Source organism: Xiphias gladius, chromosome 3, assembly GCF_016859285.1.
Source record: "Xiphias gladius isolate SHS-SW01 ecotype Sanya breed wild chromosome 3, ASM1685928v1, whole genome shotgun sequence".
NCBI lineage: Eukaryota > Metazoa > Chordata > Actinopteri > Istiophoriformes > Xiphiidae > Xiphias > Xiphias gladius.
In genome coordinates, this window is record NC_053402.1 from 19,680,836 (window position 1) to 19,703,181 (window position 22,346).

Sequence of the window (22,346 nt, forward strand, 5' to 3'; positions counted from 1 at the left end):
GGCCACAAATAGAAAGGCAGTTTTTTTTTTTTTTCTCCTCCCCGACCCTCTCGCATTCTCCTTCCTTTGCCGCTCAGCAGCAGTTTGCACAGGGGTGGGGGGTATTTAGATGTTAGAAAAAACAATTTGACAGAAACGTGAAGAAGCACAGGAGGGACGACAAGAGAAATACAGTAGAAGGAATAAAGGGTTGAACAAGTTAGTTCTGTGATAGCGAAAGAGGAATGAGGAGGAAAGGCTCAGTATGTTTGCTTGTGTATGTTGGAATCCATTATTTTCTTATGAGCAAGTAGAAAATAATTGACAAATCAATGTTTGAATTCTGCGGCTCAGACGCACCAACCCCACACAAATGTACAGACATCAGAGTAGATGCGATGTGACGATGACTGTTGTGTAACCCAGCCCAGTGAGTCATGAGAGGGAGGAATGCATTGTTGTGAAGGTTGGAGGAGGAGGACGCCTGCCTGGGGAAGGACCAGCGGAGACAGTCAGATCCTTTAGCAAAGTCATCCGGGAGAGAGAGAGGCCGGACATTTGGTTCCAGGCGTCTCCTCAACTGCCAGTGGTCTGGACTGTGACACAAGTGAGGCGTAAATAAATTTGAGCCTTGATGACGACATGACTCCGGACAGGAAGAACATATGTCCACATGAGCACATGCACAGGAATATAAATGTGCAGACACACACATGATATTATTTGAGTGGAAAATGAATGTGATTAAAGGAGGCCATCAGGGGCTGCAGGCTGAAATAAACCAAGCATGCTCCTTACACAAAAACAAGAATTATGCTTAGGCTCTTAAAAATGTATCTTCTTTTGCTTTAAAGTGTACACCTACTAGAATCACACACAATATATGCCAAGTGCAAAATAATACCTTGTTTGATTTTGTGTTTGTGTGTGTGTTCATGTTGTGTGACTGTGTTTATATTGACTTCCCCCTCACCCTGGGAGCTATTTGTTTTCAGAGGTGCGTAGGCAGTTCTGTTTGTATGAGTTTGTGTGTGTGTGTGTGTGTGTGTGTGAGTGAGAGAGTGAGAGAGACACTTGTCTGGTACATGCAAGCCTAGTGCGCACACACTCCTTCACTTGCTGTCGTACATGCCTGGATTCGGGCTGTGCCTCCGCGGCAGCGTTATCATCCAGAGAGGCAAACAGCCAGCTCCTGATTTAATAAGCTGCCTAGGGATCCACAGAGAGGTGTGGAAGCACTATCAGCTGATAACTGTCCTCCCTGCAAGCCCAGCTTTTTCCTCTGATAGCCCTGCCAAGAGAAGACTCAGCTTCTCCTTGTTTTCGGTGTGAATGTGTGTGTGTTGTGAGCGTGACCGCGTGTGCGTGCCTGCCTGCGTGCGTGTGTGTGTGTGTGTGTGAGAGAGTGAGCGATCCCCCGCCGGCTGCAGCCCACGTGTCTCTAGGCTGTGTCCGTCCTGTGCTGCCTCTCTCTGGGTTTCAGACAGACAGCAGAGGGGGGGCCCCACACATGGTAAAGGCAGGCCTGAGACCAGCGCTGAGGAGCATATGCTCAGGGCTACAGTCCTTTGCCCCCCCCACACACACACACACACCCCCCCACCACCACCCCCACCACCAACCGCACGCACCCCACGTCATGGCTTCTAACTGCTCCAAGCCACAGAAAAGCCATGGACCAGACTGCCGACAAATTCCCCATTTATCACTCCGTTCTGCACGTCACAAAGGCCATTAAGCAGTATCATCATCATATCACAACCTTGAAATCAGTGCTAAGAAGAAAACACACTGTAAGATGCCACAACAAAGAACAAAGAAGAAGAAGAAAAATTTCACAGAGCAACTGCTGTGCGTTATTTTGACGGCTTCTGTTATTTTGTTGGCTGTGGCGGCTTTGTAGCTATGTTTGAGCAGCCTTGAGGTGAACCGTAAGTGGAATAGCTCAGTATTTCATCCAATCCGTGCAGTCTTTCAGGGAGCTATGTTCAGAGCCATCGGAGAAAGCAGTGTGTCCTTTTTTTTGTAATGAGGACGAGGCGGTGGATGGGTGGATGGTGTGCTTGATTTTCCTGCTGGAGGGCTGGAGTGTGAGTTCTGTCGCAGACCTGCAATTAAAGTTGGCTTTTCTTAACCTTAACAAAGTGCTTCAGTTAATTAAGCGAATAATTAATGGAAAAACATTGGTATTGAAAACCTAACAACCTTGTCATTGAACATAATCCAGGATTTAGTCAAATTTACAGTGTTGCCCTGTTTCGCCCATTGTGCACCTCTTTCATTTCTAGTCCTTTGTCTCTATTTGCATTTCGGAATTTCATGCACAACTCATTTGATATGAAACATTTCTAAGAATAGGAGTATTGAACTCTGTCTTTTGTCATGGTGAGAAAGTAATTTCATTGCAAAAATAAAATTGCTCGGTATGGTAAACAGAGTAGTGGACTCTCCCAGGTATGAATATATTACTGATTTTTCACTGTGGTAACAGTGTTTTAGTCTTCACCTCTAGCTTTCTGTACTCCCACCTTCTGTGTACACACATCCTCCCCATGAAATCCTCCTCCGTCGAGAAGGTGTCTGTTTTTTGGGGGGTTTTTTGGCCAATCTTTTCTGTTTCTAAGATGCTGGTATTATTGTAAGGTCAGTGATTGCTTTTTTTTTCTGTGGTGTGCATTATCACACACAAACGTAACCACCTCTCAGTGTATGCGCGTTCTGCAAGAGGGCTCACATGATAGGCATACTTTGGGGTGGCCAGAGTGACCTGCAGCTGACACTGATGATTGATCCTGGTGCTGGGATAAGTGCCTGCACGCCGCTGAGCGCACCGGTCCACTGAAACGCAGCCAGGTGGAAAATTAGAAATCTCTTCATCCCTGGTCCATTTGAAATCCAATATCTCCCATCTTCCCCTTGCACAAGCACGTTTTCTGCAGCCAATACATCAGTAATTAAATGATGTGTTTCTGTGTCTGTCTGTGCGTGTGTGTGTGTGTGTGTACATGAGGGGCAGGTGCATGTCCTCGGGGGATCAGTCCAGGCGTTTGGGGTGATGGGCGTATTAAGTCCCCAGTAAAACTGCCCACCCTCCCCCAGACACACATGTAAATGTCCTACTGTCATCATAAAAACAGTAAGACACACTTTCTCAATCACACACACACACACACACACACACACACACACACACACACTGTATTGTCCCAGATACAAGCACATTCCCACTTACAAGCACAAGCTTACACATACATTTGAGTTGTACAATGTGTGTTAGGTGTCAGCTGGAGGTGTAATGGTGCCTCTGGTATCAAGTAAATCAAAGTCAGGCCTCCTCTGGGTGCTGCACCTAACCTCTTGGAAGCCGTCGGTGCAGCTGCACTCCTACGATCACACAGGGACAGAAATGCCCCCTCATGTTAACATTCATTGTTCTTCTAACAGCTATCTCTTTGTCCAGGTACATCAGCCCAGGGCAGCCCCCTTCTGGCTTCCCTCCCTGTCCCAGGACGGCCTCTGCAGCCTCAGCTCAACCTCAAAAACCTTCTGCCCTTCAGACTCAACGGATCCTCCCCCCTCAGCCTCTTCCCCAACTTCAATACGGTGAGTCTGATGGCTCTGATATCGTGAAAATTAGTAATCAGATAAACGGGAAAATCAAAGTGGGACCAATTAATCTATGACTTTTATCAACAAGGAATTCCAACAATAAAGGTCTCTAGCAGAGCCCAAAATAGCCTATAAATAATAAGGTACCTAATTAGATCCAGCAGAGATATCATGTGAAGAGGCAACTCATCTCACTGCAGAAAAATGTTGTGATTATACTGTTTGGTAACATGCTTTTCTGAACTTTTAACATTTTGTCTCGTCTCGTCTTATATACTCCTCGAAAACGTAACGTGTTATTAAAAATATGAAGCAGGGGGAGTGAAAGCGCAGAATCTAAGCACCTACTGATTAGAAAAGTCCCAGCGGACATATTAGCATTATTTTTTTACTCTGGGGCAGCGAGAGTCTTTTACTGTGTCAGAGTAATGATCCAGATACTTCATAAATTTTGTGTCAGAGTTCCGCCTCATGCCGGTTGACTGGTTTTTATATCAGTGAGAGGCATAAAGAAAGACTAGCTATAAAATTGTGTCCTTAATGCTAGCGACCCTGTTATTCCCCATATCGCTATACCTGCCCGACCTCACTCTCCAGCACTGTGCAGAGGCCTTACCGCAGGCTTGGGATGCTAATCTTTATTTAAGAATTGTTTCACCCCTCAGCATTGCCGTCGTCACCTTGGTATCGGCACCTCTATAGATGAGACCATTAATACTTTGTTTCGAACATTAGTAACAAATTGTTGGGTTTTCAAGTACCTCGGCTCTGATGCCGACCTTGCGGCGGTGCCTGGAATTAAAAGCCTCGAATCTTTGATCCTTTACCAGCGCTATAACCGCTGTCATTTTGTGTGTATACGTGTGCAGGCACTTGTGATTTCTTTGATCCTAGCTTTACGCTTTGTGTATGTGTTTGTGTGTGTGTGTGTGTGTGTGTGTGTGTGTGGGGGTGGGTGTGTATTTGTGTGCCTGTGTGTTTCGCTTCCCTTATCGCACACTGTGAAACCATCTCCAGTTCTGTGGTCTGTAAATGAAACATAAGCCGGAGCTTTGGCTCCAGCATACACTTTACGCATTTTCAAACCAAGCGAAAAAAGGTAGGACGAGAGAGAGAGAGAGAGAGAGAGAGACATCTGGCTGGCTGGTTCTTACAGTGGACAACATGTGTGAGGGGGTGGATGAAACATAAACGTGTGCTGTATGATGTGTACCTAGGGGGTCTCCGGGCTGCTACGTGAAAAGAGCAGTTCATTCACTTGTTCTGCTGCCCACTGCTTTGGGTTATGGGGTTGCCGGTACCGCCATATGGAGGACTGAGCACGCGTAGCAGCAACGGCAGCATGGAAAACACTCGCTCCTCTAACACCCTCATGTATTTATATAAGTGGTGGAGGCAATAGGGCAAGTCTCTGGTCAGTGTTTTGTCTGTGTTTTGTTTATGTTTCATTATGGGAGAATTGCTTGTTTTTCTCAAACCAGTGTCGGTGTCTCACGGCTCTGTTCAAGCCCATATGTTGTCAGATAAAAATAAAATGTGTGCAGCCCACAACGAATATATTTCAGAATTTAAAGCAATGTTTTATTTTTAGACATTATGCTTCCCTGTTTTAAAAAAAAAAATAAAACGCCATATTAGTAACCGAAACCATTAGAGTAAGAACGAATGCAGCAAGGTAGCACACGGGAAATAATATTTAGAGTTGCGATGAAATACACTCAGTCGTTGTTAAACAGGATACATCTCGCAGGAGGACATGGACTCTACCACAACCAGAATGCAGAAATTATGATAACCACGGAAATAAAATCAAATCAGTGTCGCGTCAGTCCCGGGAGGAGATGATTAGCCTCCATAACACACAGTCTGACAGCACAGCTGAGGCATTAATCACAAAGTCCTTTCTTCAGGGAGCCACAGGTTCTCTTAGACCTGATAAGGCACACGCTGTCCCGGATGTGTGCAGGGGAGAAGATGAATGCACCTGTCTCCAAAACGAAATATCTTACGGTTCCCCTGATGTCCCTTCTGACTCCCTCACCCCCAATTCATCTGCCTGTGTGCTCTCTGTGTCTCTCTTTCGCCCTCTCTCCCTACCCACCCTGAAACCCCATCACGGACTCAGCCACCCAGCGCAAGATAACTTCTGTCTGCAATAGGATGGCGGGGGAGGATGGAGGGCTCGGACAAAAGGCGCATTTATAGCGGTTGGTTCAGGATGGCTGCGGACAGACAATGGGCACATTCTTCAGCTCCTAAAACAAATAGCGGTGTGCAGCCTGCCCTGCTAAGGTGGACAGAGGGCAGCGGGAGTGGGAGAGCTAGGTTTCCGTGGTCAGGCTTCAGCCGGTGAAGGGAAAAGTCAGTTGCTCCCAGAGGTAGCTTGGAGTCATGTAGACGAAGCCAAAATAAACTAACAAGGGCAAAGATATCCCTGAGGGAAAGATATACCTCCAGCGTGGAGGTTTTCGGTGTCAGGTGTGTTTATATTCCCTCTCACACCTGGCCTTGAAGAATCCATAGTAAACAAACCCCACTCGTGCAGAGAAGGCAGCTGCCTTGGACTTGACACGACACTTTGCGTGGTACGGAGGGATCTGATATTGTTCAGGCTTGTGTTTTAGAGAGACATAAAGGCAGTGTGCCATCCTGTCTGTCATCAGTACACCGACACTACCTGATCTCGGAGCAGCACGGGCCACCGGTGTGGTTCCAGTGACCGTTCAGATCTAACTTAGTATGAGAACTTGATGGCCGGGGAGATCTGAGTTAGATCTCCCCAGCCATCCCGAGACCCCACTCCCATGTGAGCAGAGGAATGGGCTGGGCCAGGCCCTGGGCCAGGCCCCGTGCCAGCCTGGGGAGAGATCCAAGGTGATTGTTATATGTGATACCTTGCTGAAGGGTGCCGCAATGAAATCCGCTGTCATCATGGCATGCAGACCTTCTAATGAAGCCTCGGCTTTCACTCTGCTGTTTATAGTATGCCGTTCTGGGACTCTCTGTCTTTTCACAGACAGTTAATACTCGATTAGCCCCTAACACAGTTCCCACCCCAGAAACACTTGTCTGTGGGCTGCAAGGACTCATAATGTATTAGACAGTCACGTTTTTTTAGATTACAATGAACTCCCAAGTGCATTAAGATACGAGCTGGAACGAGGTATGCAATAACAGGGCAGAACAGTCATGTAAAGAACAAACTTACTTATCCTACAGAGCCAGTGTGGAGAGTAACGTGAAGGCTAAAACTGGATTTATTCTCAGCACAAGGGGTTAAAAACCAGTGATGTAGGTTTCGATTTATAGTTGAACGTCTCATTTACCCTACTAATATTACCACAGCAGTGCTAGATGCATTTACTGTTCAGGCTGAATCGCACTTCAATTATACACCCCACAGTAACTATGTTTACGGTCATTTGCTTTGTGAGAGAGGGTGACAGTCGCATACACACACACGTACAGAACTGGAGTTACATCCAGGTAACTTCTAACGTAATTTCACCATCTCTGGATGGAAGCCTACAGCGATGCAGTCACTGTGTTTTTGTCCATCAATTCCAAACAGGGGCGACGATTGCAGTGATGAGAAGCTCATCAGCGTCATGTCTTTGCAAGATGTGTGTAACTGAAACAGAGAAGACTATTGAGAGTCTTTCTTCAACTTCCTTGATGTTGTCTCGACTCTCAAGAATCTCTGCCAGCGTCAGAAACGTAAATGAGAAAAACACAAACAGCCCCAGCCGACCGATCAGAGATGTTGTGCTCGTCACGCGTTGTATCGCTGTAGCTGCCGAAGCATCTCAACAGCATTGTAAAAGCAACACGGATGATTCACATCCAGCAGATCTCTGAATACTCCTTTAACTTACAGATATCCCTGGGTTCTGGGTGGATGCAAATGCCAGGTCTGAAAACTTGCATCACGTTTTCATTTGTAGGAGCCACATTTTCAGTATTGTTTGTAATGCTCTTTGAATCATGCGGCATTGAGGCCATCACGCCTGTGCCCCATTTCGGAGGTCTGGATTTTAAATTAAAATGGGTTTTTGGTAGTGGTGAGAGGGTGGAGGGATTGCATTAATATATTCTTCCCTGTGAGACTAGGGGCAGCTCTGATGATTACTTAAGCCTATAATGCATGCGTGAATCTGACACTCATCTTAAATATTATCTAAACGTGCTGACCGGTCACTTACTATAGCAAAGGGGATTCCACACCAACAGAATGTCTCGTCTTCGGTGTGTAGGTAAAAGAAGATTCAAACGCTTAAAGTTACCAACATACAAAATTAAGAGAAAAACAGCCACAGAAAGATATGCATCTAAGATCAACATGTTTTTCCTCGCAGCTTTATTGCATAACACAAAAAAAAAAAAAAAAAGTGCTCATGTTGCACAAATCGGTGAGCTTAAAACCAATAGCAAACATTTCAGTCCCTCAGCATATCATCAGTGCTCACAGAGTCATGGTTTCAGGTCACTTATATAAGTGCCACAGGTGCAATCAATGCGCCATTGGATCAATTCAGTAGAAAGAGGAACTGCTACAACGAAACAGATCCAGTATACACTAAACTATACAGAGTAGGTTACTGCCATATGAGCAAGACTGAGTCATATGGCTGGACCTCAAAATACAAGCAATTGTAGTACTGTCAGTGCCTCAGAAATAGAAAGTGAAAAAAGAAAGAAGAAGCAACGAATAACTAAATTAAAGAAATATCAAAAGTACCTATGATAATTGGATAAAATAGTACTTTAAAAGTTAGTGAGAGGTGGCGTAGTATGAAAGCTAGTTGCATGTGAAAAACTGTTTTTATCTTCGGGTTTCACATTGAAAGATGTATAAATAGATTTAGTTCAAAAAAGTTGAAGGCTCTGCACGGCCCAAACAGGTGTTCTCGTTTTTCCAAATAAACCATGAGCAGGTTTGCGTATCAGGGGTCAAAGTTGTAATAGAAAGTAATAGAAAACCAAATAAGTCTTGAATTGAATAAAATCAAAGAAGTATTGTTTGGGAGGAGATAGTTTTTCTGTTCTGTCAAGAAAGAAATGAAAAGTCTCAGGACCATCTTGATGTGTGCGCAAACTGGTGACATTTCAAGTTACCAAAAATGGTGTCATCTGAAACTCTGTCAAGCACTGTTTTTCATTATTTTTTAAATTTTCTTATTGGCGACGATTACTTTCTCTAACTGGGTCATGCACTGTATATGTCTGCACTACCTAATTGGACTGATTACTCATTGACCGCACCTGTGCCTGGTATATTTAAGTACCTCTATAAGCACTGATGAAAGTTGGATGGACTGATTCTCCTTTTTTTTTTTTTGCCTTTGATTTTAATCTCACTTTTCGTACACCTGATAACTGTTGTACTGCAATAAGGCAGCACAGAAAACACACTTTTTAGCTGCGTGACTGTGTTCTGATGCTGTTTTCCCTCTGATTTGTGTGCAGGTAATCTTTCCAGTTGTAGCCACACATTGGCATAATTTTGTAACGCATCAAACCGCCTTGATTTATTTAAGTACTATTTCCTGTAGGCCTTTAAAAGCATTTTTATTAGGGACAAGCTGTACACCTGCTTATTCGTGCAATTGTTCTGGGAATGTTTACCCGGCACACTTTGGGCCCCTTAATACAAATCAATCATCGTTTAAATGCCACAGCCTATCGGAGTATTGTTGCTGACCATGTGCATCCCCTTATGGCTACAATTTACCATCTTCTGATGGCTACTTCCAGCATGATAATGCACAATGTCACAAAGCAAAAGTCGTCTAAAACTGGTTTCCTGCACATGACAATGAGTTCATTGTTTGTCAGTGGCCTCCCCGTGCACCAGATCCGAATCCAGTAGAACACCTCTGGGATGTGCAGCGTGAATGTGCAGCTGACAGATCTGCAGAAATGGTGTGATGCCATCAGTCGATCAGCATGGATCGGGATCTGAAAGGAGCATGTTTCCAACATCTTGTGGAATCCGTGCCACGGAGAACTGAGGCTATTTTGAGAGCAAAGGGAGGCCCTGCTCTATATTAGTATGGTGTTCCTAATAAATTGCTTGGTGAAAAAGTATCGTTGTTATTATAGTTACTCTAAATCGTGACAGTGTGACAGTTCAATATCAACACAAGTACATTAATTAGCTGGCATTCATAAACTGGATAAAATATGTCTCTCGCCGTGATAAGGTGCCTTGTCACCTTATCTCTTCAATCCACCCTCGTCTTGTTCATTAGTGCGGTTCTGCTTTCACCCTTCCAATAAAGGTAAGTGAGATATGGCCACTGGTCACATTTCTGTGCGCACGTGGATGAAATAGCCATTAATGTCAGAAAAGTCGCGCAAAAAGCTCAGAGTGTGACACGCACACAGAATTTAACTATTCTGTTCACATCACAAGGTCATGCAACCTCCTGCACAGCGATGCTCTAATTTGTTCCAGATTTAATCCGAAGCGCTGCTCAACTATCACAGACAGACGCTGGGGGGACGCTGCTCGTCCCTGCCTCCTTGATTTTACTTTTATTTATTTTTTAGCTAGATACACTAGAGTTAAGATGTGAAGAGCGTATTCTCTTCATGACCTCTGCTAGCATGCAGAGGGGCTCAGATTGTGGCACCGCTGGAGCAGAAATGGGTTGCGTTTTTGATGAAAACATTATCATATTATCTGTGGTGTTCACTGTGTTCCAGGGGTTACATTATGATGCATACAAATCATGCAGAGACTTTTAAATTTATTGTTCTTACAGTATTTTAGATAGTTTTGGAAAATTATACCTGTTTATTGCATTTCAACTTTTTGCAACATTGGTGCTAAATGTTGAATCGAGAAAGATGTCATTACACCAGAATGAGAGACTGACAACAAAACATGACAATTACCACCAACAGCTGAAATTACTACACAATATTGCATTCCAATGTAGCTGCTGGAAATATTTGGAGGTGATTCATTGCTGTCTACCGATATATTATTTCAAACTCTGACTCCGCGGGCCCCCCCTCAGACAAATTCAAGACAACTCGGGAAATATGTTGTTGCCGAAGAGACCGTGAGTTAGCTGTGAGCTATGACTTGAGCCCACAGCTATATTTACATTTTGGCAAGTATGCAGAATTAGCTATTAGCAGTTCCTGTTTGCAGCGTACCCGCGGACGTGCAGACAACTATCACTGGAATACTCTGATACTGAGGAAGACTTAAAACGTGATCATTCTGGATGTGTTGTGGAGTTTTAAGGAGCGTCTTTTTTAATATGATTCCTAATCAGATTTATGGAGGGTTTTGCACAGTGGACATTAGAGATGATGATATCCTCAGAATGTGTATCGTATCTGTATGTTGAAATGTGACTGAGTTATGTGTCTCTCCTTCTGTGCCCCCATCCCTCCCCACCTTCAACTCTCCTGCGCTCCTCCCGGCGAGGCGGCCACGCGGTTTTGAAAGCCTCTGTATTAGAGGATACTTTGTAACAAGTATGGTCACACGGGACATTAAATCTTGGCTTGCAGGGGAATAATGTTTTGCTGCACAGAAATTTCTCATCCGGGAAAATAAAATTATATAGACCTAATGTTGTTTGGACTGGTCTCTTCTTCCTGTCTCTCAGATGGACCCTGTCCAGAAGGCAGTGATCAACCACACATTTGGTGTCCCTCAGCCCCTCAAGAAGAAACAGATTATCTCCTGCAATATTTGCCACCTGCGATTTAACTCAACGGTAAGAAATGCTTCTATGGTTTTTATGCCGTGGTGTTCATGAGAAAGAAAGAGAGGTTGTGGGACAAAAGGAGAGAGAAATAGATGATATGCCAGACTGTGTAATTTACAACACAAAAACAATCTATACTAAAAAGTGAGTCTAGCCTCAGAGAACAACATCTCTGTATTTTGTGCTTCTGTTCACTTCTTGAACGTTGGTTTTTGAAAATGTGGTCCACAATTACTTCAGCTCTTATCAGCCTCACTGACTCATTGTGTTTGTGTATATACTGCATGTGTGTATCTTAGTGTGTGTATGCAAAACAAAAAACTATAAGTGAATCCTTTTATGCAAACAACAGTCCTGGTTAAAATGATTTGCACAACTGAATTTTAATGTACTGAATTTAGTATATCTTCAGAAATAATGCAAATTAATCATTTTCCTATCAGAATACTTTATAAAAGGTCCAAAGTTACTGAACAACACCAACAACAAAAAAATGCTTTCATATAGTGAATTAAAAAATACAGACATAAAATGTATGCTTGCCACGATTATTGACACCCCTTTGATTAATTTAAATTTGTTCGTCAAACAAAATAAAAAACAAATAAAACTCAACCGTACTTAATTTTCAGCGTTCACGTGACCTGAATTTAACACTGAATGATGGTTTTACTGCATAAAAAGGGGCTCATTGTTTCCTGTTTCTTTTTCAATATGGCAAAGACAAGAGAGCTTTCGTAGAGCATCAGAATCTCTATTATCAAAAAAGATAACAATTCCTAAGGAAATCGCAGTTTCAACAGTTCTTAATTTTATTTAGAAGTTTCCCACTCATAAAACCATTCAGACGCCTCAAGGACGCGGCGCTACGAAGAAAGTCAATGAGAGAGGTCTGAGAGGGTTGATGGGGATTGTGGAAAAAAAACACACACAGGAAAAAGAGCTTCAGGCTTACCTGGAGCAATATGGAGTGGTGGGTTCAGCCTGCACCATACGATGCTCACTAAACCAAGTAGGGCTCCATGGGTGAAGGCCAATGAGGACACCACTATTGAAAGAAAGGCACAAAAAGGCAAGACTAGTGTTTGCAAAACCCTTCATAGATAAGCAACAGTCTTTCTGGGATAATGTTCTATGGTCAGATGAAACTGAAGTAGAGCTCTTTGGGAATGCAGAGCATCAGTTTGTTTATAGGCGACGTAATGAAGCCCATGAGGAAAAGGACACACTACCTACAGTGAAACATGGTGGAGGTTCTATCATGCTGTGGGGCTGCTTCGCCGCCTCTGGTGCTGGAGGCATCGAATGTATCCAAGGAATGATGAAATCAGAAGATCACCAAGGCATTTTAGAGCGACACATGTTACCCCAATGTCAGAAAACTAGGTTTGAGGCGAAGGTCTTGGGTCTTTCGGCAGGACAATGACCCAAAGCACACAAACAACAGCAGCACAGAAGAATGGTTGAAAAGGAAAAGATGGACTGTTTTAAACTGGCCAGCAATGAGTCCTGACCTAGATCCCATTGAAAACCTTTGGAGAGAAGTGAAATATGCCGTTACAAAAAGGACTCCTGCGAACTTAAAAGAGCTTGAACGCATAGAAATTGAAGAGCAGCAGAAACTACCAGCAGACGGGTGCAAGAAGCTTCTAGATGGCTACAAGAAATATTTAGACGCTGTCATTGTTGCCAAAGGTTCTGCAACCCTGTGAAGGGTGCCAGTAATTGTATTTTTTCACTATTATGCATTTTTTTTTCTAATTTTCTTTTATTCAGTAATATTGGACATTTTATTAAAATATTGTGATTATTCAAAATTGGTTAATTTGCATTTATTTCTGAAGATATTTTAAATTCTGTACTTAAAATACAGGGGTCCCAATAATTTCAACCAGGACTGTAATGTACCTTCAAATCAAAAGTTAGTCATTTTGAGTTTTTTTCTAGTTTTGTGTATATAAAAGTTTTTTTCTTAAGTGAAATCTGTTTGTGTGTGTGTGTGTGTGTGTGTGTGTGTGTGTGTGTCTGTCTGTCTGTTGTTTTGGTATGAGGGATTAGACAGCAGGGAGAGCTGCCGTTTATCAGCAAAGAACAGAAACAATCAGCAGCCCCAGCAGGAAGCTGCTTCCACGGCTTCTCGTTCATTTCTCCCATCCTTGCCACCACGCCAGCGCGCATCCGCGCACACACACACACACACACACACACACACACACAAAGACACACAGGCATCCCATGACATTTTATGCACATTCACATAAACAAATAGATAATATTCCAGACAGCCTTAAGACATCTCTGGTCTGGGCACAGCAAAACACACTCACAAAGGCACACACTTTTTGGCCTCCTCCATCTTCAAAGAAGGGCTAAGGCACAGGAGACAGGGAGTGGGGGGGTGGGGTGGGGGTGCGTGTGTGGGGGGGGTGGGGGGTGCAGACATGCTCTTCACACACTAGAGAAAATCCCATTCCCTTCCTCCACACACTGACTTAAAGAGGAGTGTCAGGTCTGACTGTAGCATTATCTGTCTTTCTTAGAGCATAAATACTTTCCTAACACTTCCATGCACCCTCCTTATGCATAATGCTCAAAGGGGAAATATGTGAGCTTTCTCTGCTGCTCTGTATAGCACAAATTGAACTTAAAGAGCAACTTAACACCAGCTAAAAAAAGTTGTTTTTGGTGACCTCCAGTGGTTCAACTCTATCACCCAGCAGCAGCGATGTAGAAGTGCACTCACGGGGTGTGTCAGTGCAGTGTGACATCACTGTTTGGACAGTGCCAAACTAACGGTTTCCTTCTGTTTCCGGTCTTTGTGCTGAGCTAAGCTAACTGGCTGCTGGAGGTAGCTTTTTACTTACAGTACAAACATTAGTGGTATTGATTTTCTCACTCCTGACGAGGAAGCAAATAAGCATGTTTTCCCAAAAAGTCAAACTCTTCCTTTAATATCACACAAGAGGAACACTTCGGTGGCCTGAATGCCCTCATATAGCAAATGCAGTGATTTGACGCAGTGCTGCTGTCACAACGTTTTCTTATGCTAATGTGGGTCATCAGATATTTCTGTTGTATTTCGTATTTTGTTGTTTGGTTTAATTACCAGTTAAGGAGATGGAAAGGGGTTTTGCCAGTGGCTTTCGTAGACGGCTAGAGGTTGTCTGAGTGTTCTTTCAGTTTCTACTGGTTTCCCATAGAGGTCGTCAGAGCTCTTAAATTACTTCATACCCCTTTAATATTCATGCACAGGTTGTACAGAAGGTAAAAGTCATTTAAATTGACTGCATAATATAATGTTGATTTTTGGAACTTGACTCAAATGCACTTACTAATGCAATTGCGTTAGTATATATTGTTTCTACACCAATTAGCCACAACATAAAAACCAATTACCAGTGTTAATGTTGCGGCTGAATGGTGTATAGTCCAATGTTTACTTTTAGCCCGGGGATTGCTTAATCAGTTGACGATCGAAAATCCCCCAGAAGAGTATTGCATCTCCCTGTAGTCCTGCTGGCCCGGTTGGTGATGTGAAAACCAAAGCTCATTTCACACCTTGTCCCTATGCCTCCACTGAGACTCAATTGGATGGAGAGACTGGTGGTGGAGAAGGCGTTGGCTGAATTCGTCACATCACACTAATCTCTGAAGCGTTTTCACAGCAGATCAGTCACAAAGTATTCAAGTTGTTTTTTACAGATGCTTTGACAGTCCCGTTATTTTTAGGCCTCCACTATACCACACCATTAGGCTCGCTAATGTGGAGTGTACACGTCTAACTCCATACCCAGAATGCTGGTGTTTACATAGAGCTGACACACGAGACTGGTGGTGGTGTGTGTGTGTGTGTCTTTGCCTATAACCTTGTATCTCTGCACTAATGCAGCACAAACAGTAATCTTTTTTTTTTGCTTATGAGACTTAATGTTTTCTTGATGCTCGGGTAATGAGGGAAATGCACATTTCACTCCTAATGTAAAAGTCTTTCGGTGTGTTCAAGTCTCTTAGTCATTTCTGCATGCATTTATTCCTCACTCAAGGAGTCCTTCAAAGCAAAGTCCAGTCTCTTTACTGAAGTTGTTTGGTGTCTGAGGATTTGCATGATTTATTTCACAAGGAAGTGAGAGTGGATGAGAGCCTGGAAAGAAGCATCGTAGTCTTGGAGGAACAGCTACACCTTTCCTTGCTCCCCTTGTTAAAACATACACCCTTTTGGAGAAAAAGGCTATTTTATACTTAATCCATCTATTTCTTAAATATGGAGTGTATGATTTTTTTGGGGACATTTATTTTTTCCACACTTAAGATATAAATTGAAACAAAAGCTTTCATTTAATAATGGCTGCACTTTATATATTGAATCAGTGGTTTTGTATAATTATTTTTTTCATAATGTTCACTTGTTCTGCTCTTTCCCTGTTAACTATGTTCAATCCGGGCCAGGAGCTGATGAGAGCTGATCCCCGGAGGTTGTTAACTTTTAATGAGTAATCTCCGTATTGATTTGTCTACTATTCCTATGTATCCGCGCTTGCTCTGACAACAGGAACTTTGTTGTTGGATTGAACGGGGCCCTGAGAGTGATGAAAATGTGAAGGTAAATCGCAGTCCGCCCAGAGGGAAATATGAGCGTTTATAGCTGAATCACAGTCAGTCAGGATGTGTTTTGCGTCTGCTTTGTGTTTTTGGGTTTGTGTGCCCGTGAGTGCTCAAATGTGTGTGACATTAGTATGTATAGCCATGTGTCTAGGATTTGCAGAGGCTGACTCTCACAGTGCACATTAATAGGGTAGTTGTGGAGATGGAATCCTCTCTCTTGTTACATATTACACATGCAATTATACCTCTGGCCTCCCAATGTGCCGGCACTGTTATCAGGTGGAAACAGACTCTCCTCCTTGCAGCCTGTGTATGCCTGCGAGAAAGCGAATATTCAGGCGTGCATTTTAACATTTATTGCACGTGGGCTCTAGTCTTTCTAGCAGATAATGCTTAGAGTCCTTCCTGCTTGTCCCTCCCAACCTGGTTTTTTCTCTCGTTTCTCTGCAGAACCAAGCAGAAGCCCACTATAAGGGCCACAAGCACGCCCGGAAACTCAAAGCCATGGAGGCACAGAAGAACAGGCAGCGACGAGCTGGGGAGGCCTCATCCAAAGGGAGGGAGAGAGACCGGCAGCGAGACCGGGACAGGAGCAAGACATCGACATCCGAGGCAGCTCTTCCTGCACTCATGGATACAAGCTTAGTGGAGGGAACAAGTATGTAAACAGACAGAGAGATGGGAAGAAAGCAACAGCAAGAGCATGCTTCTCTGCCTCTCTCCATCCTCTTGATGATCACTCTATAATGCTTTGGTTCCTCTAATTCCCCCTTTCTCTCCATTTCACCTTTCCAAATCCCCTCCACCAGTCCTACACTCACATCATTGACTGCTTCCATCCCGCTCCTCCATGTCTTAGCCTCCCTTGTCTCTTTCCCTCTGCTCCACTGTGCTATACTTTCAGACTACATCTTCTGTACACCTTATCCTTCAACCTCTGTCCCTCCTGTCCCGTCTTTGCATTCCAACCTCAACAATTTCAACCCACACTACCCCCTCCAAAACATTGCTGGCCTGGCTGTCTGTCCCTGTGCCTTGTGATGGATGGAAGGCTCCGAAGCTGTGGGACTGTGGGATGTCTGGGAGCAAAAGATGCTGTGTAAATAAAGCGGCTGGCTGAGAGTCGTTTTTACCCCCTTGTTGTTACCCCCTCTTCCTAATTTCCAATGCTTGACTCCTCCTTGATGCCTCCTGCTCTCTCCTATCTCTCTTGGTTAGAAGAAGCAGAATCGTTGTATTTGTGTAGCATGACATTAACAACAGACAGTGCTGGTTGAGTTGAGAGGGATCAAAATAATGATGAGAGTTTTCATTTAAGGGGCTGTCAAATAGAAAATAAAGGTGAAAGAAATCAAAGGCACTCATCTTCCTTTACAAATAGTTCCAATGTTTTTACATTTGTCATGTAAGTACAGATTTTAATTTGTTGATAAAGAAAGAGGAGCGCATTGGTTTTCTTTCAGCAGAATATGAATGTTGACTTTTCCACAAGACATGGCTGCAACTTTAGCTCAGAAGGCATGAATTGCTCTGATGGCATTGTGACTGCAGAGGGAGCCCATTACCTTCTCATGTTGCACGCGCCTGGGTCCACACTTTCCATTCATCCCTCCGAGGTGGTGGGAGTGAAGGAGCGGTAGAACAGTTTTCCCCCCGCCTCTGTTCTACTTTCGTACTTCCTCCCCTCCAATCCCCCCCTGGCCCGGAGAAGATCACTATCTGAGCAGAATTTCAAAATGCTCTTGGAGGCTAGATGAAATATCAGAGAAGAGATATGAAGGTTTTGGGAGAGTGGGGAGACAGTTTGCACTTCATCTCCCCTCACAGACGTGCTCGTGTGCAAGTGGGCACGCACTCACATGCGCACTTGTTTGCCTTGAGCACTGAGAGTCTCCTCCAGAAAGGAGAAAGTGGACAAAAGACTTGGAGCCTGATAACGCTCTCATCAAACCTCATTTTAATATTCCGCCCGTTGCAAAAGGAGAGCTCTGAATAAGGGAAGCAGCAGTAGAGACGAAATGAGATGATGAGTGGAAAAAGAAAGATAAGATGAAATGAATGAAGGAGACAAAGAGAGAGAGAGAGAGAGAGGGAGGAATAAGAGGGAAAGAGCGTGGAGGAGGAGGGTTAGTGGAGAGAGAGAAAGTTGATAAGTCATAGTTAGTTTTTATGCTGCGAATAATTTTACAGTTCCAAGGCCATTTTGTGAGGAAGCACACTCTTTAATAAGCCCAATTGTGTGATTGGCCTAATGTGAAATTGAAATGCAGCAGTGCGAGCCAGTGGTGGCATGCACCACAATGCCAACCTGTAATGGAATAGCGCTCCAAATTAACACTCTATGAAATGAGTTATGTCTTCCATGAAACTGAAAGCTGGTGGGGAGCTGTCTGAGGGTAATGCCTACATTGTCTGCCATCGGGAACCAATAACGCACCTTTCGTCTGTTCTCTCTAAGCAGTCCGTGCAGCTCCAAATAAACAGACTCTCTCTAGATCCGCACGGTCAGCCTCCTCGGCTCCATTAGAATAGCTGCTAACGCACACTTAGACACAGGGAGCTGCTGCCATGCACATACCACCTTGAGACTAGGAGGTGCTGGACAGGGTTCAAAGTTCACTTTTTTTCTGAGGTACGCAAGAACAAATGATGAGTCACAAAGTGCTTTCCAAACATATTTGGTCCAGTGCCACATTGGAATGGGCCAGGTAATTAAAATTTAGGCCCTGGCTCAACATAATTAGGAGTAAGAGCAAATCACAAATATAAATTAAATAGCAATGTCACAGGGCCAGACACAAACCTCTACGGTGATTAGGATATCCTATGTATTGTTCGTTATTGAGACCATGCTCCCAAGAAAAACAAACAAAACAAAGTCTTTATGCTCGGCGACGCAGCCCTCTAACAGCCGAAAGAGTTATTGTTCTTGTCCATTGGGAGTAAGAAAGGGAAGAGTGATGTTCTCATAGAACCTCGAAGTCGGACGCTGTTTATTTCCCAAATCCTACTGAGAGTCAATGTTCGTTAGTTTTAATCATGACCATAAGCTTAACCAAGTGGTTATTGTTGTCACCGTGACGACAAAAGACGTCTAACCTTAATAAAGTAGTCATTTTAACCCAAATTATGATGTTTCCCTGACCTTAACAAAGTTGATTTTTTTTTTACCTGAACCATGGTGGTAAGGTAAAATCAGAAAACGTTTCTGGAAGGCACTGGCAGATGCTGTCCTCCTGTTGAGAGTGGCATCAGATCAGTCGTTTTGCACGGCAATGACAAACAGCTTATTTAGTAGTCATTTGGAAGACTTGTTGACAGGGCCACACACAAATGCAGGACATTAAAGTACCAACAGAACCTCTACAGCAATGGGGGTGTCCTATATGTTGCCAGTTTCACGACGTCAAACTACCAGCAAGTGTCCCGCTCTGCCATACTGTTCACAAACTTTTCCGTCTCTTACAAAAATTTCTAAATTCTATCACGTCACAGTGAGACTTTCCAACATTACTTACTACAGATATTCTGTCATTTAGGGCACCGCAGCAATTCATAAATGCAGGAGGGAGACAGGGAAGAGCAGAGACGACGTTTTCAATCGTACAAAGGGGCTAATCGATGCTTATAAGCCGTGTCCCAGACCAGCAAAGGAGGGGAGTGAGAGAGGGTAGACAGTGAGTGAGCAAGTTAGAGAGCAGCAGGCCAGCGCCCAGAGACAGAGGGCCTGCATCAGTCGTGACAAGCATCAGTCAACCTCGGCTTTGATTGACTCTGCCGTTGAAACCGTCTTTGCAGGGACTATTATCTGTCACCACAGTAATGATGATTTAAAGCAAGGGTTTTTCCCAGAGGAAGTTGTTTACGTTCTGAGGCCGCCTTGGATCCGCGCTCGCCTGCTAGACCCAAGTGCTCATTATCCGTGTGTGTATGTGAGCGTGTGCATAATGAGTCAAATATTCATATTCATTTTCTGTTTGGCTGTGGTTTAACTTAGCAGTGGATCATTCTGCTGAATGGAGATCTCTTCAGATGTGTTTACGCTCTAAAAGATTGTAAGATTTGATTGAACTGTTAAAACATGGATTAAATTCTTTTTGTGTTTAAAAAAAAACGGATGATTGCCTGCACAACATTGATCCAGATATCCATAATATGCTGCTATGTTACTCTACTCCACAGAGGCTCTAGTGGCACCGCCAATATGCTTGTCTTTGGTCTGACAGTTTGCCAATGTTGGTGGAAGTCTCTGTTTTCATGTAGATGGTCAGAGTGCAAATGGGATGAGGGACAAATTGGCAGGCAGGCATTTGCTTAGAGAAGAGGTTGGGAGAGTCATGGTATTCATCGAAATGTTTTATAGTTTTCGGCCCCAGTCTGATCCAAAAACAACTCTTTTCACAAACTGTGGGTTGCTTTTCACAATTACTCGAAGAATCGTTTCAGTTTATAAAACGCCTGAAATACTGGCCATCACAATTTCTCACAATTGTGTCATCTTGAAATCGATGGTCTTGTCCAAACAACAATCCAAAACCCAAAGATTAGATTGAATGTACAATAATTTAAAAAAGAGCAATGTAGGGGGGAAAAAAACAGAAAAAATTAGTTGTGAAAAAAATAAAAGCACTTGTGGAAAGTCAGAATTATAAAGTTAAAAAGTTTGACTTATGAAGTCGAAATTACGAGAAAGTAAGTCAACATTTTGAGATAAAATGTTAGCATTAAAAAGTCAAAATTGTAAGATAGACAGTCAAAATTATGAGATAAAAAGTCAAAACGAAGTGATTAAAAAGTCATAATTTTTATAATGACTAACTTTTCATCTTTTTATTTTTCTTTGTCTGACAGAAACGGGCTTCCATAGGGTCCAGCGGTGTTGACAGCTTGACATTGTAACTTTATAAATGACTGAAATGACTGAACATTTACTGGTGATTACTTTCCCTATACGAGTAGAAGAGTCACTGGAGATTTTTTTTTCTTTTTTTGTGGTTAAAGTTTAGGCTTTTTAAAACATGAGGGTACCCGAAACTCAGCAGGGATATCTGAAATGATTCTTTGCTGAATGAGTTCCTTCATGATCCGAGCTTTTGGATTTTGAGAGGGCTTTGATTCCCACCGGCCTCCACGTCTTCCTCTGTAAGGTTCCTGCTAAATCCATTGATCAGTATTACTCCTCCTCTGGAGACTTCTCAGGTGGCCCTATCTTTCACATAAGCTCAGCATCACGCCCCCCAGCAAAGGAGCGCAAATTCCTCAGGGGTCACTCTCATTACAGCGAGGGGACTGTCTAATCTTGCTCCTATAGAGGTTCTTTTCTTTAGCGGGAATGAGAGAGGAAGACCCTTATCTCCAATGATGAATTAACTCTGAGGCGTAAGAGGGAAAATCAAAATGGAGGAATGTTGCGAGTGTGTGCGCGGGGAGAAAGTGCACTAAATGAAATGCAGATACTCATTGAGCGCAGCGCACAGTGCTCTGGGGTGAAGTGGGTGTCTGCCCCGGGAGGGCAATGGGGTGACGGGGAGATTTGTAATAGAACTCCCGTGACTTATTGTTGTGGCCCGGCAGTCGATGGGTTTGTTTATATTGACTGAGACTCCGGGTCCACTTGATATTTGAATAGTGAGGGAGCTAGCACTTGAAAAGCACTCTTGATGTTGCCTCCAGTGTTGCATTGAAAGAGAAATGGTTCTTTGGAGATTAATTTGGCAGACTTTATATTTGCACTCAAAAAAGTCAATCTGAAAAGTGTTTTGCTGGTTAAGCATGCAGGGGGATATTTCTTGCTATTTATCCAGGCTCATTGTTTTTGCTTGCTTTGTTTGGATTATTTAAACTGTGAGGGAAAAATCTTATAATCCGTGTTGGTCGATGTAATAAAATACTCGTTACAAATTGAAAAAGTAATTACTCAACAAAAAAAAAGTATTTGATTATATAACACGTTGTATAATGTAGTAACTCAGCACAGCTCCATCAAAGATGCCTTCTATCACATCTGAGGCCTGACGTACTCTGTGTTTAAACCCTCCAACTCTAGCCAAAACCAGGTGATATCTTGAATGTTAGCGTACCTGTCTCTAGCATTAGCAAGCCACCCAAGAACACATAACATGTCAGTGTTTATCTTTGGATTTACCAGGAGTGGCATTTCTCATGTTTTTGATAGAGGCTAACTGACTCCCCACATTTCCAACCCCCTGCACCAAGCTAACACGTACGCAGAGTCCAAACTGAAATCAAACCCCTGACATCTCCCATTTAGACAGCGAACATTTCTACCCTCCAAATTATCAAAGTGACAGAGTGTTAATGGGATTACTGATTTTAATGTATTTACCGAATTTTAAATTCTAATCCCTTATACTACACATTACTAAAAAAAAAAAAAAAGTAAGATGTTTCTGTCTATAATAACCT

General features: G+C 43.3%; 1 protein-coding gene across 4 annotated transcripts in view; it reads left to right on the forward strand.

Annotated features, from left to right (window-relative positions):
* The window catches only part of znf385c (zinc finger protein 385C), a 123,508-nt gene that overhangs the window by 95,044 nt on the left and 6,118 nt on the right, over window positions 1-22,346 (forward strand). For all 4 annotated transcript variants that reach the window (XM_040124150.1, XM_040124148.1, XM_040124149.1 and 1 more), the window contains 3 exons: window positions 3,440-3,582; window positions 11,217-11,327; window positions 16,371-16,578. In XM_040124150.1, coding sequence (XP_039980084.1) covers window positions 3,440-3,582; window positions 11,217-11,327; window positions 16,371-16,578 — 462 coding nt within the window. The remainder of the gene's footprint in view (window positions 1-3,439; window positions 3,583-11,216; window positions 11,328-16,370; window positions 16,579-22,346) is intronic.